At 40.2% G+C, this 13,051-nt stretch overlaps 1 protein-coding gene across 4 annotated transcripts in view; it reads left to right on the forward strand.

The window, feature by feature from the left end:
- The window catches only part of C4BPA (complement component 4 binding protein alpha), a 34,991-nt gene that overhangs the window by 4,051 nt on the left and 17,889 nt on the right, over positions 1-13,051 (forward strand). Inside the window, exons 1-4 of one of the 4 annotated variants that reach the window (XM_010991324.3) lie at positions 1,185-1,401; positions 9,076-9,242; positions 10,169-10,354; positions 11,051-11,150. In XM_010991324.3, coding sequence (XP_010989626.1) covers positions 9,125-9,242; positions 10,169-10,354; positions 11,051-11,150 — 404 coding nt within the window. In that variant the 5' untranslated portion in view covers positions 1,185-1,401; positions 9,076-9,124. Of the gene's footprint in view, positions 1-1,184; positions 1,402-9,063; positions 9,243-10,168; positions 10,355-11,050; positions 11,151-13,051 lie in introns of those variants that run through there. The other 3 variants (XM_064477137.1, XM_064477136.1, XM_064477138.1) reach the window with 3 other exon arrangements.

Raw genomic sequence — 13,051 nt, forward strand, 5'->3', positions numbered from 1 at the left:
AGTCACATTGAAAATAAAGGAAAAAAATGAACAAAACTCTTCTGAAACAGGAGTGGATAGGGAAGAAAATTTGAGGCGAATAGAAGCTAATGCAGAATGATTTCTTAGTAAAGTAGGAGGCAAGATTATCTGCTGAGAGTAAGACAATTTGGTGACCTGGGGAGAAAAATTTGGAACATTCACTGTGGAAAGTAAAGAAAAGGACTCCAACACATTAGGAAATGGTATTTTGAAGACGCAACTTTAAATATTGTATTTGTTCCAAGTTGGTCCTCGAGACTGTGTAATTTGGGATTCTCTTTTATGGTCATTCTTGTCAAATCAGCAAATCACTCTCACCTTTGTGACTTGCTCTATGTTCTCTTTACCTCTAACATCTTACTTATTTTCATCTAATAATTTCCGCTCATAATTCAAAGCCCCAGTCAAATCTCATATATTCTGTTAAAACTTCTTCTGTGGTTCAACTCCCTCTCTCCTGAAAATTTTATCAGACTTCTGGTGTTTATTACAGAAAAAAAGTGACGTTATCAGGAAGAATTGCTCTTTAATAGCAATCCCATGAACACACAAACCTGAATCCTGAGGACTAACGGCTTAACTGGATAACGTCAGGGTTTGTGGTCCTTCTTGTGATAACCAGTCTGCGCCTTCATTGCATCCTTCTGAGCAGCACTCAATGGTAGACCAGCTTCTGGAGGTCATTTGGTGTCTAGTGTGTAGTAGTGGTGGTGGTCGTAGTTAACATTTACTGAGTACTGATCATGTTCCAAGCAACTCAGCACATATCTGGAACACAGTAAATATGTTAAACTCCTCACCTTCTGAGCTTTCTTGGGGTGGGATGGAGACCAGGACGGGGCCAGGTCACCAGTCCCTGAGCCCCAGGAAATCCTGCTGGACCTAGCATCAGTTTTGTGGACCTAGTCTGAACCCTGAAGTACCCAAGTTTTCCGGGTTAGCTGGATTGCATCTTGTATAACCCTCTTTTGTTTGTAAAAAGGGAAAAAAAAAAAAAGAATTCTGGCATCAAATTTATATTATCTTTCCACTTAGGGGAAATGGTTGGCAGAGGAGAAAAAAGATTGCGACATGTTATCAAGAAAGAGGGCTAGTGACCACGAAGGAGATTAGATAAACAATTCTGTTTTATTTATGCTGTTAATCATTCACTGGGCCAGCAGAGTCTCTGCCCATCCATTCCTCTTTGGCTATCCCTGAACAACCAACCACATGGCTGAAACTCAAGGACTTTTTGGTGAAGCAATCACTCGCCACCTTCAGGGTATTCTGGTAAACTCTTATCTGAGGAACTAAGACAGATCAAAGCAGATTTCTTCCTTAAGAAACTACCCAAGGCACCGTGATAGAGTCGTCGTCTTCTTCCTCAGCTACCTGCAGGTCAGTGGATTATTTGGGGTACCTTGGGGGAAAGGCTGGTGGTTTGGCCTTTTAAGGGGTGCAAGATTAGAAGGATAAGTCAGAGACAAAAACTTGGGAGTGTTTTCAGCAGAAATCTATGCCGGAGTACTGCACTGGGGGGGGGGGGCAGTGTACCTTGAAAAGTACTTTTAACCCCTATTGAGCCTCAGTTTTCTATATATAATGGGGAAATGTAAATGGGGAAATAATAATGCATACTAATAAAATAAACTGAAGCAGAAAAGAAGAAGTTACTCTTGTTATTGCATTTAAAAGTCAGGTGTGTTGGTTTGTTGATTTTTTTTCACCATCTTTCTACATAGGGGAGTTGAGGCAGGAGGTAAGCCAGACATCCCAAAGGGAGTGACAAGGGACCTGGTTCTCACAGTCTACATTCTGAAAATTGGTGCAGTTCTCTTTGGAGATGCTGTTAACCCCTCCACATCCCCTCCACATCTCCTCCACCATCAACAGCAAAGACCTTTAAATCTGATAGTAAGGAGAACATGGATGAGCCTGCAGTTAGTCTCTGACGCTAGAAGAAGCCTTACTCATCCTCACCTCTTTTCCCTCCCTCCCTTTTTGAATCTGGCAATACTGATTAGCCTTATTTGTTGAAATCCCCTTCTCCCTTGGTTGGGCAGAATGTAGTACTGCTACTCTGGTTTGCATTTCAGTTTTTCAACCACTCTTCTGTTTGCTGACTCCCTAAACGTAGTAGTAAAGATAAATACAAAGTAGAGTGCCTGGAAGAGGAAGAGGCACCAAAGAAGGTTTGTATTAAGTTATATTATGTTGAATATAATATGGGCACAGAAGGAAGCAGCTGATACAGAGACAAAGAGATTTTAGGAAGGAAGGGAACAACTTGGAAGCAAGTTCTTTCTGGAGTCTGAAAATGATGTGCTTGAGAATGCAGGTGTAAGCCAGGAGACACTCCACCTGAGGCTGGAGGAAAATATTATCCTTTCCAGAGGTATCTGAAGTTTTAAAAAGGGAGTTTAGACAACATAAATACGCTAACTTAAAAAGTAATCTCTAATAGGAGGAGAAATTGGGAGGCTGAGGATTTTCCCAGAGCCTCTCAAACTGTACAGCCTTGGCACATGCTGATGCTGTTTTCCACAAAAGACTCTCCATGTTGACTATAGTTGACTTGAGTTGGTTTCAGTTCTACAGGAATTGATGTTATTGAAATATGAAGGCATTCCCTAGGGAAGTCTTAGCTTTTCAGTGGGCAGTTACAGAATTCTAGACTTTGTAGGAACTAGAAAGATGATTTAAGTTTAATGTCATCATTTTCGGGATGAGAAACTGAGGTCCAAGGAGCTGCTTCAAGATCACAGAAATAGACTAGGATTGTTGGGGCTCAAATCCAGGGCTCCTCGGCTCACAAGTCCTAGCCTCCACCTCCATATTCTGTGGTCAGCTGAGTCCCAGGCAGGTTCTGCTGAGGGACCGCAGTGAGTCGTGAGGATGAACTGCAAATACTACACATGGCCCACTGAGTCACCACACGTCCCAAGAACCAGTAAGGGAAGTCAAATCACTGAATCATCTCTTCAAAATTTACGAAACACTTCAGATTATTTCATTTGGTCCACAGTAGGTATGTAGTCATTCTCATCCTGAAGATAAAACTAAGTTCAGTTTCATTTACTTCCCATTTACTGGATAACTATTATATACCAGTTAATATTATGTTAGAAACTGGAAAGTTGAATAAACAACTTTGTCTCTGTCTTTAAGGGCCTGGCAATCTATTTCAGGAGGCAGAGGTGAATAGTTACAATACAATGTGGTGTTACAGTGAAAATGTCAGTGAAGTACTCGGGGACCATGGAAGGGACTGACATTTCTTGGTGGGGTTGGGCAATTCTTCACCAAGGAGGTGGCCTTTGATCTGGATTTGATCAGGGAGGAATTAGAGGTAACAGCTTTCTTGCCCAAAAGTCATCTTCTACAAATGCTTGCAGGTGTTTAGAAAGTTCCAGGATGTGTTTTGGGAAAGGTAAGCACTTGCACGAGGTTGAAGCACAGTGTTTTAAGTGAGCAGAAGTAGAGGGAGTGTTGGGACTTAGAGAACTGGGGACCAGGGGAGTTTTTAAGGAAATCGCTTTTTGGGAATTGTAACAGCATCCGTGTAGAAGCTGGCTTACAGCTGTTTGGCGGCTTTTGCAGTGGTGTAGGGTGGGAGTGAAGGGAACCATGAGAACCTAAGCCTGGGCTATGGAAGTGGGCGTAGGAGAGAATGACAGAGTCTAGTGTTGCTGCGGACAATGTGACAAGGCTTGGTGACTCTGCATATGGAAGGTGGCGAGAAAGCGGAGGCTAGGATGAGTCAGGTTTCTAGTCTAGGAGACTGGGTGGAGATTATTCCCTTGGCTGAGACAGAAAGCAAAGGTCAAGCAGCCTTGGAAGGAAGACAGTGCATCTAGTTTGGGATACGTTGGATTCAAGGTACCTGGGAGATGCAAATGAAGCAGTGGGAAATACTGATCTGAACCCTGGGATTTATTATAAAAAATTAAAAAAAATTTTTTGTGTGTTTAAATCAGAAATCTAAGAAGTGGTTGCCAGGGCCTGGGAACACGGGAGAAATAAGGAGAGTTTGATAAAAAGGGTATAAGCTTTCAGCTGTAAGATGAAGAAAATTTGAGGATTTAATGTAAAACATGGTGACTATAATTGATAACACTGTACTGGATAATTGTGATTTGCTAAGAGAGTAGAACTTCAATGTTATTTCCAGAAAAAAACGTACACTTACATGTGGAATCTTAAAAATAAAACAAAAAAATGAAACTCATAGAAAAAGAGATTAGATTTGTGATTACAGAGGAGGGGGAGGGAGGAGGAATTGGAGAAAGGTGGTCAAAAGGCACAAACTTCCAGTTATGAGATAAGTAAGTGCTGGGGCTCTAATTTACAACACAATGACTACTGCTGACACTGCTGCATGATATACAGGAAAGTTGTTGAGAGTTAATCCTGAGAGTCCTCATTACAAAGAAATTTTTTTTTTCTTTCTTTTTATTGTATCTGCATGAGAAGATGGTTGCTAACTGGACCCATTATGGTAATCATTTCACAATATATATAAATCAAGCCACCCTGCTGTATGCCTTACACTTATACAATGATGTATATCAATTATTTTTCAATGAAGCTGGGGAAAAAAGATAAACATGTGAGGTGATAGATGTGTTAATTATTTAGATGGGGGATGGAAGTCGTTTCTTAGAGTGTGTTTGTCAAATCACCATGATATACACTTTAAGTGTCTTACCATATACACACTTGTACCTCAATAAAGCTAAAATTAAAAAAAGACAAATCCAAGAGTCAAAAGTTTCAGTTTAAGTCCAGGATTGCAAGGGAAAAGTGTAATACTTTCTTTTTGGATTTGCAAAGAAAATTCACAAGTACTTATAACTTTCAAAACCAGAAATGTTAATTTAGATAGTATCCAAAACAAAAAGTAATTCCCTGAGATAACCAGCCAGAATTACAGACTTTTTCAAGGTTAAAGGCTCTGTTCACGTGGCAAAGAAACAATCTCCTTTGTTAGACAGAACGTTTGCAAGTCAATGTCGTGATGCAGGGATCTGCCTGCTTTTCTGTAGCTGTCGGGGAAGAGAAAGCATTTCCTCCTTATTTTGCTGGGATTGCTTTCATGGACTTTCAGAAAGGTCCGCAGTCCTAAGGCTCAGCACTGGGATTTTACGAGTTCGCAAGAAGAGTAAAGAAGGCAAGCCTAAACGGCTCAAAACTGACATATGGGAAGTAATAGGGCAGAGTTAGATTTCTTATTAACAGTTGACTTTATAGAGCATGTAAGTTTTTGCACCTACAGGAGGCAGTTGGGCCCAGAGGTCTGTGGGTGATGGTCAAAGTCTTGGGGTAGATGAGTTTCCCCCAGGAAGACAGTGAAGGTAAGGGAGGAAGAAGCCCAGGACCGGCCCCCCGTGGCTTGTCACAGAGAGTGTCACTGCTCTGTGTGTGGCACTGGGTCTCACTATGACCATGGGCCACAGTGAAGACCAGACCGTTGGCTTCTGGCCCAAGTCCAGCGTGCTTTCCTCTGCACCTGGGCTTAAAGTCCCCTGGTATCGCAGCCATCCGTTGTTACAGTCATTATAATTTTATAGCATTATTGTGGTGATGCTTTTGCTCTAGGAGTTCTGGTTCTGTCAGAATCGCATTCCAACACCAATTCTGCCACTCTCTTCGCTGACATTTCTTATAAATATTTACTACTTGCTGACCGTGCACCAGACCAAAACCCTTCTCAGCTCTTCTGGGAGACGTGAATAGTTATTTTTATTTTGTAAAAAAGGAAATTGAAGCTTAGTGGCGCTTAGAGGGCTGAGCGTCTTGCCCATGGACACACAGTTCCCATGTGGTGGAACCAGGAATGGACCCACATGGGTTGAGTCTGACCCCAGGGCCTGGCCGCATACTGTCCTGCTGTGTCCCCCACACTGTGTCTGCAGCCCTGGTGCAAGCCTGTGTGATGTAAATCTCTCAAAATAGTGTAGGGTCTGTATGTGCAACTGCCTATTAGCTCCTGTGATAATCTGTGATTTTCGTTTATTCCTTCTCTCTTTATTGTGCTATGTTGTATGGTTGAGGTTATGATGACTTCAGGTTCTAGAGGAACAGCCTAGAGTAAAAGCTCATGGGTCTGGTCTCGTTAAGATAGCAGGTGTGCCTTGCTTTTAAAATCAGCCCAGATCTGGCCTTGACAAAACACTGTAAGAGTAGATATGGACATGGAACAGTCATATTTTTTCTTTAAAACATAGTAGAGCATTAGGTGCTTTTGAATGTGAATTCAACAAATATTTAACTGAGCACTTTGTGTGAGGCACAGTGCTGGGTACTACGTAGGGCAGGGATGAACACAAACCCGCCTTCTGACTTCAAGGACCTTGTGGCCCAGTGGCGAAGACAGACTTCAGATGTCAGTGAAACCAAGTGAGAATCAGCGTTATAAACACTCAAGTGTAACTGGAACTTGGAGACTGTCCTGGAGGATAAGAGGGAGCATTGGAGAAGGGGCTGCTAGAATGAGCAGGAATTAAAGGGGAAAGGGTGAGAGGGAAGATGATGTGGGCAAGTACAGGGGGTCAGAAAGTGTTTGGAGCTGTCAGGGATCCAGGTTATCTGGACTGGCTGGATTATGAGGGATCAGACCAAAATACTAAAAAGTTAGTCATCCGAAGCCAGTTTAGTAAATGCCAGCTCCTGAAGGATCAGTTCACTGAAGTCAATTTGCTGAATTTATCAAATTATCAATTTACTTAACATCGTTCTAAGAAATAATTCAATTTGAATGTATTCAATGGTTATAAAAGTTCTTTTTGAACATAACTAAGGAGCATGTTCTTTGTAGCAGCATTTTAAGTATTTTTGCTCAATTTCCTGAAGCTAAGGATTTAATCTAAGGCTATGCTTTTATGAATATGCTCATGAATATTTTTCTGATCCTGTTCAATGTATGTATTTTTCTTGTGAATATCATGACAACTGCAACAATTCACAGGGGAAATTTTCACTTTGTACTATTACCCTCTTGTTGGGAGGGAGGGAATTAGGTTTATTTATTGATTTACTATTATAATTTTTTTTACTATAACTGGAGGTACTGGGACTGAACCCATGACCTCATGCATGCTAAGGATGCACTCTGCCACAGAGCTATACCTTCCCCGTGTACTATTACCCTCTTGATTTTTTTATAGTCGAATTCTATTTTGCCAACATGGTGGTATTTTTTAAATCTCTTTCTTTAATTTCACTGAAATTCAATAAACAAAACATCTACTGATATCAAAAGTGAAAGAAACTGACTCCTATGGTTTTTATAGTCTATAACAGGTTTTACTGGATGGGAGAAATTTATCATATTTTATAAATTTCACAGAAGACTTAGTGGGCTGTTTTCATCATATGGAACTTGCCCTACCCCCAGCTGTCTCCAGTTTCTTCCAGTTGCTAGGGCAGAAGGAGTAGAGACTAGGGATCAGGAGGGAGGTGCGGGGCAGAGAGGAGGAAGCAAGAAAGAAAGGGGCTCAGAATGATGGTCCTGGCTCCTCTCACCCTCTTTAGGCCACCTCAATTCATTCAGTACAAATTCCGCAAACGTATTGTTTTAGTAACCAAGACGTTTGATAAATTGTTCAACAAGTTGAATTTATTTTCTGGCAGAATTGTCCTAGTGGCCATGTAGAGAGCTCACAAGATAGGACTGTGTGGGGTGGAGTTGTCCACAACTGACAGCAGGGGGAGGACTGAACATTAGAACTGAGTTCGGAAGGAGAAGATTAGATAGTCATTACTCAGTGAAGAGGTTAGGCCCCTCCACGTAGTGTGAAGGGCCGTTATGAACTTTCTTCCCCCTAAATGTGCGACAGGAACATCTTAGAGGGAAATATTGAGGGGGCTGCCTTTATCTAAATGGCTATGCAATTAGTATGAATTACAGACACATGGGGAGTGTGGCATCCTCTGGCTCTAACAGAAATATCGGAATAAAAGGTGAAATTCAAAATTTTATTGGGAGTTAATTTCATATATTCTTTTGAGGACGAAGACTGTTTCTAATGTAAATTTAAGATATATTGTTTTTTGTGTGGTTTTTTTTTTTTTTTTTTTTTTTTTTTTGCAACGGGAACAGGAGTGTGGTGAAGAGATAAATGTCCTTCATGATTTTGCTTTAAACAAGTCTTCAGATAGTCTGATTAAATAATGAAAGGACATTTGTCACATAAATCCTTCTTTTTCTTTACATATCTCTATATACCTACATATATCTGTATCTCTATATAAAACCATGTTTTTTTTTTTTCCCTCAGAGCTTTAAATTGCTTGATGGTTTATTTCCTCTGTGGATAGTTGTCATGAAGAACCCCCAGTGTTGTACATAGTGATCCAACTCCCTTTCTCTGTCTCATCATTTCCCTGCTTTTTTGTTTTGTTTTGTTTTACATTTGTTGCCTCTTGCCTAACTCATCTGCCGTTTCCTTGGTCAGATCACTTCTGTGGCTCACCTTGCCCATCAACAGTCTTCTTAATCAGTCTCCCTGTTTCTTCTCTCTGTTCACTTCAATCTGTCAGATATACATCTGCTATGGTGACCTTAAAGCACAATAATGTGTCACCCTAAGGACATGTTAAAAACAAACCAGCCAAAACTAGAATCCAAAACAAAACACAATGGCTCTTTATTCCCCAACCAGTAATGTCCATAAATTCCTCAACTTGGCCCTTACATCCCATTCAGACACATCTGTGAGCTGCCCTGCTACTTAACAACCATCTCCTCATCTCCATTACCTTGCCTTCCAACTGTATGAGTATTATCTACCACCCCCTCAGTTGGCCCTGTGTCCGCTTCTTAACTTTCACAGCATACCTAACTCAGGTTCTGCCACCTCCCATCTCTCCATGGAATTGATTTCTCTTGAGAGCAGAGCGCTTCCGCAGAGGCTAACACTCACTGCTTTGTGTGGTGAGACCTGTGCGCATGTCTTTTCTTCCACTCTAGGCTATAATTTCTTGAAGACATGGAGCTCCTAGCATTCATTCCAGTGCTTTATGACAAGTAGGAAGTCAATGATTGTTTATTAAATTGAGTTTTCTCAGCAGAAACGTGTCGGAGAAGCATCAGGCCATACACCCCTGAAGAGCTCCGATTATGATCCTTCACAGAAAGGGGGCCATGGCATCCTGGCGCTTCTCTAGGCTGTGGGGGGTCTCTGACCCAGCTCTGTTCCAGGTGATGTTGATTGCTGCTCTGTTGGCCACTGTTCTCGGTGAGTAATGGGGAGACAGGTTCAGATTGTCAGCAAATATTCAAAATCATCCTCTTGTTCACTTTCAAGACTAACAGAAACCCCTGCTTCAGCAACAAAGAGGTTTTTTTTGACCAGGAAATCGGAATTTATTTGGGATTTGGAATTATTTGGAATGTAGGGGGAAATTGCTTTTTACCTATAGAAGTGGCAGCTCTGTAGATTCTTCCCTCTAAAATTTATTCTCCAGGAAGTTCCAAAACAACCTGTCTCCAACCATGACTTGAAACGAATCTAAATTATCTATCAGCTTGATTGAACAAACTTCACTGTCTGTGGGTTGATCCAGAATGAAAGGGGACGTATATACTTCTACTGTGGCTCCTGAAAGGAGATCGGCCCGATATTTCATTCTTGCAAGCAAGGCAGGATTAATATTTTTATGCTTCTAGGGGTCCATGTCTCTTCCTTCCTATCACCCAACATCCAAACGGTACAAAACAGTACCAATTAGAAATGTTATTCTTATCCATCTTTCAGCCACCCAGTTTCCGTTCCCTGAGGCAACCAACGTTACATAATGTTACTTCAAATGAAATAATACGTTACTGTTCAGGAAAATTGTAGCACTTCTGGATTTGCACAGATACATCTGAGTCAGCAGATATGGGGAATCTGATAGGTTGATGAAATCTACCATCCTTTTAAGAAAAAATTTCTGCCTTTTATCATATCATTTATCATTATTATTGTCATTGTCAGTAATCAACAAACATGTATTATTAATCACTCACTGGATTCATTGAACAATGGGGATCATAGGAGTTACTATTTTTCTAGATTAGAGAAGAAAAGAATGGTTCCTGTCCTAACATAATGCTACTCAAACTTTAAGATGCTGTGTCCCAGGCTATAACTTTTGGCGCTTTTGTCATTTTGGTGTCCAGGCAAGTGTGGTACTCCACCCAATTTACAGTTTGCTTCTCTGATAAATCAGTTGAATGAGACAGAGTTTGAAACTGGAACTTTTCTGAAATACAACTGCCGCCCTGGCTACACTAGGACCTCTTCAAGATCTTATGGTCTTACCTGTACCTCATCAGGTGACTGGAACTACAAGGTCTTCTGTGTCAGTAAGTATGAACGTTTATTTTTCTTATTTGTGCTTTTTCCTTCTTTGCAAAGTTATCTCAGGCACTAAGCTTTATGAATGCAAATGGGTGTTTTTCATCACTAAGAAACAATCCAGTTTGTCAGTTACTGGTTTCAGTGTACATGTGTGCCACTTTTTGAAAAACATAAACAAAAAAATGAATAAAACAAAAAATGGGAGCTACCTAGTTGCATTGAGTAATAAGTCTATCCTTTACATCTATTCGATAAGTACTTTTTTCCAGATGTGAACTACAAATTGAATTTTAATGCATTGAAAACTAGATTCACTCTTTACAAAATTATAAAAAATTATGTTGCTAGAAAATAGCAATGTGGTTTTCAAAGAAACCTCACCCAAAATATCTGCTGTGTTTCAAAGAAGATGCTATGGTTCACTCTTGTTGAGAATAAATTCTGTGATATTTTTCTAGAAGTAAAGGTATACACGTACAATCTATACCTTTTTGTTGTTGTTCCTTTTGTGACCAAGGACACGTGCAGTTTTGAGTGGCTTAAGTTCAAAGTACATGCTGGAGACGTAGAATGGCGTTTAGCTGCCTGGTGTTGAATCCTGGGTCGTAGATTCCATGACTACAGTGATCAGTCGGCCCTCTTTTCTAAGAATATCTAAGAATATGTGAAATCACTAACCATCATTTTAATATTTCTCTCAGAGAGACGATGCGGAAACCCAGGAGAATTACTTAACGGGCTAGTGACAGTTAAGACAGATTACTCTTACGGATCAGAAATAGAATTCAGCTGTTTAAAAGGGTGAGTGTGAGCCAATCTAGAAGGAACACTTTCCTTTTAAATTAATTTTTAAAACTAGCTTATGTGTTCATATGTTCAAAAGTAAAAATGATGTAAAAAAAAAATGTATACACTGAGAATTCTCATTTCCGTTCTATTGCCATCTACCCCGTTCCTTTTTGTCCTTAAGCAGGGATCCACTTTTACTGGCTATTCATGTACCTTTTATACAAATACAAGCTAAGAAATTAATACATATTTTTATTTTGTACCTTTCCAATTACAAAAGGAGTTTTGAATCTTGCTTTATTTTTTTACTTACTAATATATCCAGGAGATATTTCTATGTTTGTGCTTAGAGAGGTTCTCTCTCATTAATTCCCTTTTACAACTGCATAGGATTTTATGGTGTGATGTATCATGGATTAAGAATCTCTTTGATGGAACCATGAATCTTTCGCTGTTCTGAACCGTGCTCTAATGCTTTATCTTGTACACATAGTTATATCTGTAGGGTAAATTCCCAGAGTGACATTCCTGGGTCAAAGAGTACATGTACTTGAAAATTTGATGCTAAAGGAAGATAAGCATTATTTTTAACAAGGCCTTTTGGTACAGATTTCTCTTGGCCTCAACACCTCATCTCTGGTGACAAAAACATTCTTTCCTCCTGGTGTAGAAAAGGCATCTTTCGCATGGGATTTTGCTCCTCTGCTTTCAGGAAGGAAAGAGGAGGGGTGTGTCAGAGTGCCCTTAAAGTTGCATCTGCTGCCTTTCAAGTGCCTTTAGCTCAAAATAATCCTGATGCTGGAAGTGGCATATTTTGGGGATGGTATATTCTGCCCCATTCATTGTAGTGTTTTCTATTGTTTCTTCAGGAGTGTTTCAAAGTTTTCCTCACACAGATTTTTGCATTTCTTGAAGTATTTAAACCTGGGTATATTATTTTTGCTATTTTAAATGGATCATCTTTTCATTATATATTCTAACATTATGTATATGTGTACACTATTGATTTCTGCATGTTAAATTTATATTTAAGCTAACTTTCTGAATTCTTTTATTATTTATAATAATCTTTCAGGTGAATTCTCTTGGGATTCCCCAGTTTGCAATCATAGCATTGCAGATAGTGATTGTTTTACCTCTTACTTTCCATTATCTTTCCTGTCTACTTATGTCCATTATATTACTCCAGGACTCACCCAGAGAAATATAATTATTTAATCAGGGATTTATTTACAAGGACCTAACTTGATACAATGGTGGCCGCTGGTTAAACAGTATATATAGGAGGCTGTTTCTTCTCTGTTTCCTACTTGGCCTGAGGTCAGCAGGGCAGACAGTGAAAAAAGGAGGTTGGGTGTGAGGTGGGTGATGTAAAATCAAAATGAGACCTGCATGGGTGAGGGGAGCATAGATTGGAAGTCACAGTACAGACTAGGGTATACCCACAGGTCTGGACCGGAATTCACATTGTTCTTTCACTGCCTCGTAGCCTTCAACCTAAAAGTTGGGAACTTGTTGTAGGAGAAGTTGTTGCCCTTGACCACAGTGCTCATGAACTTGGATCAGAAGCTGGAGTATGTGAAGGGCATGTCCTCTAGGAGCTGCGTTCGCTGTAGTTCCAGCTGTGCCCTCTGCCAACAAGGTGACAGAACAGAGAGGCAGCAATATGTGTAAACTAAGGTCACATCTTGTGCTCTGTTCTGACCTTTCAAGCATAGAAAGAATTCGGCTACTAATTCACATCCGCCATCTCTTCTGGGCCATTCTAACTTGGCATTAATGGAAGAGAAAATTCCAGGAAAAGCATTTTCAGCTTAGTGACGCTGACACAACACAAATCTATCATAGTCCATCCCTTGTCAAATTTGGTGTTCATATGCACTTTTTAAAAATTAAAGTATAGTCTGTTTACA

Source organism: Camelus dromedarius, chromosome 21 (assembly GCF_036321535.1).
Source record: "Camelus dromedarius isolate mCamDro1 chromosome 21, mCamDro1.pat, whole genome shotgun sequence".
NCBI classification, from domain to species: Eukaryota; Metazoa; Chordata; class Mammalia; order Artiodactyla; family Camelidae; genus Camelus; species Camelus dromedarius.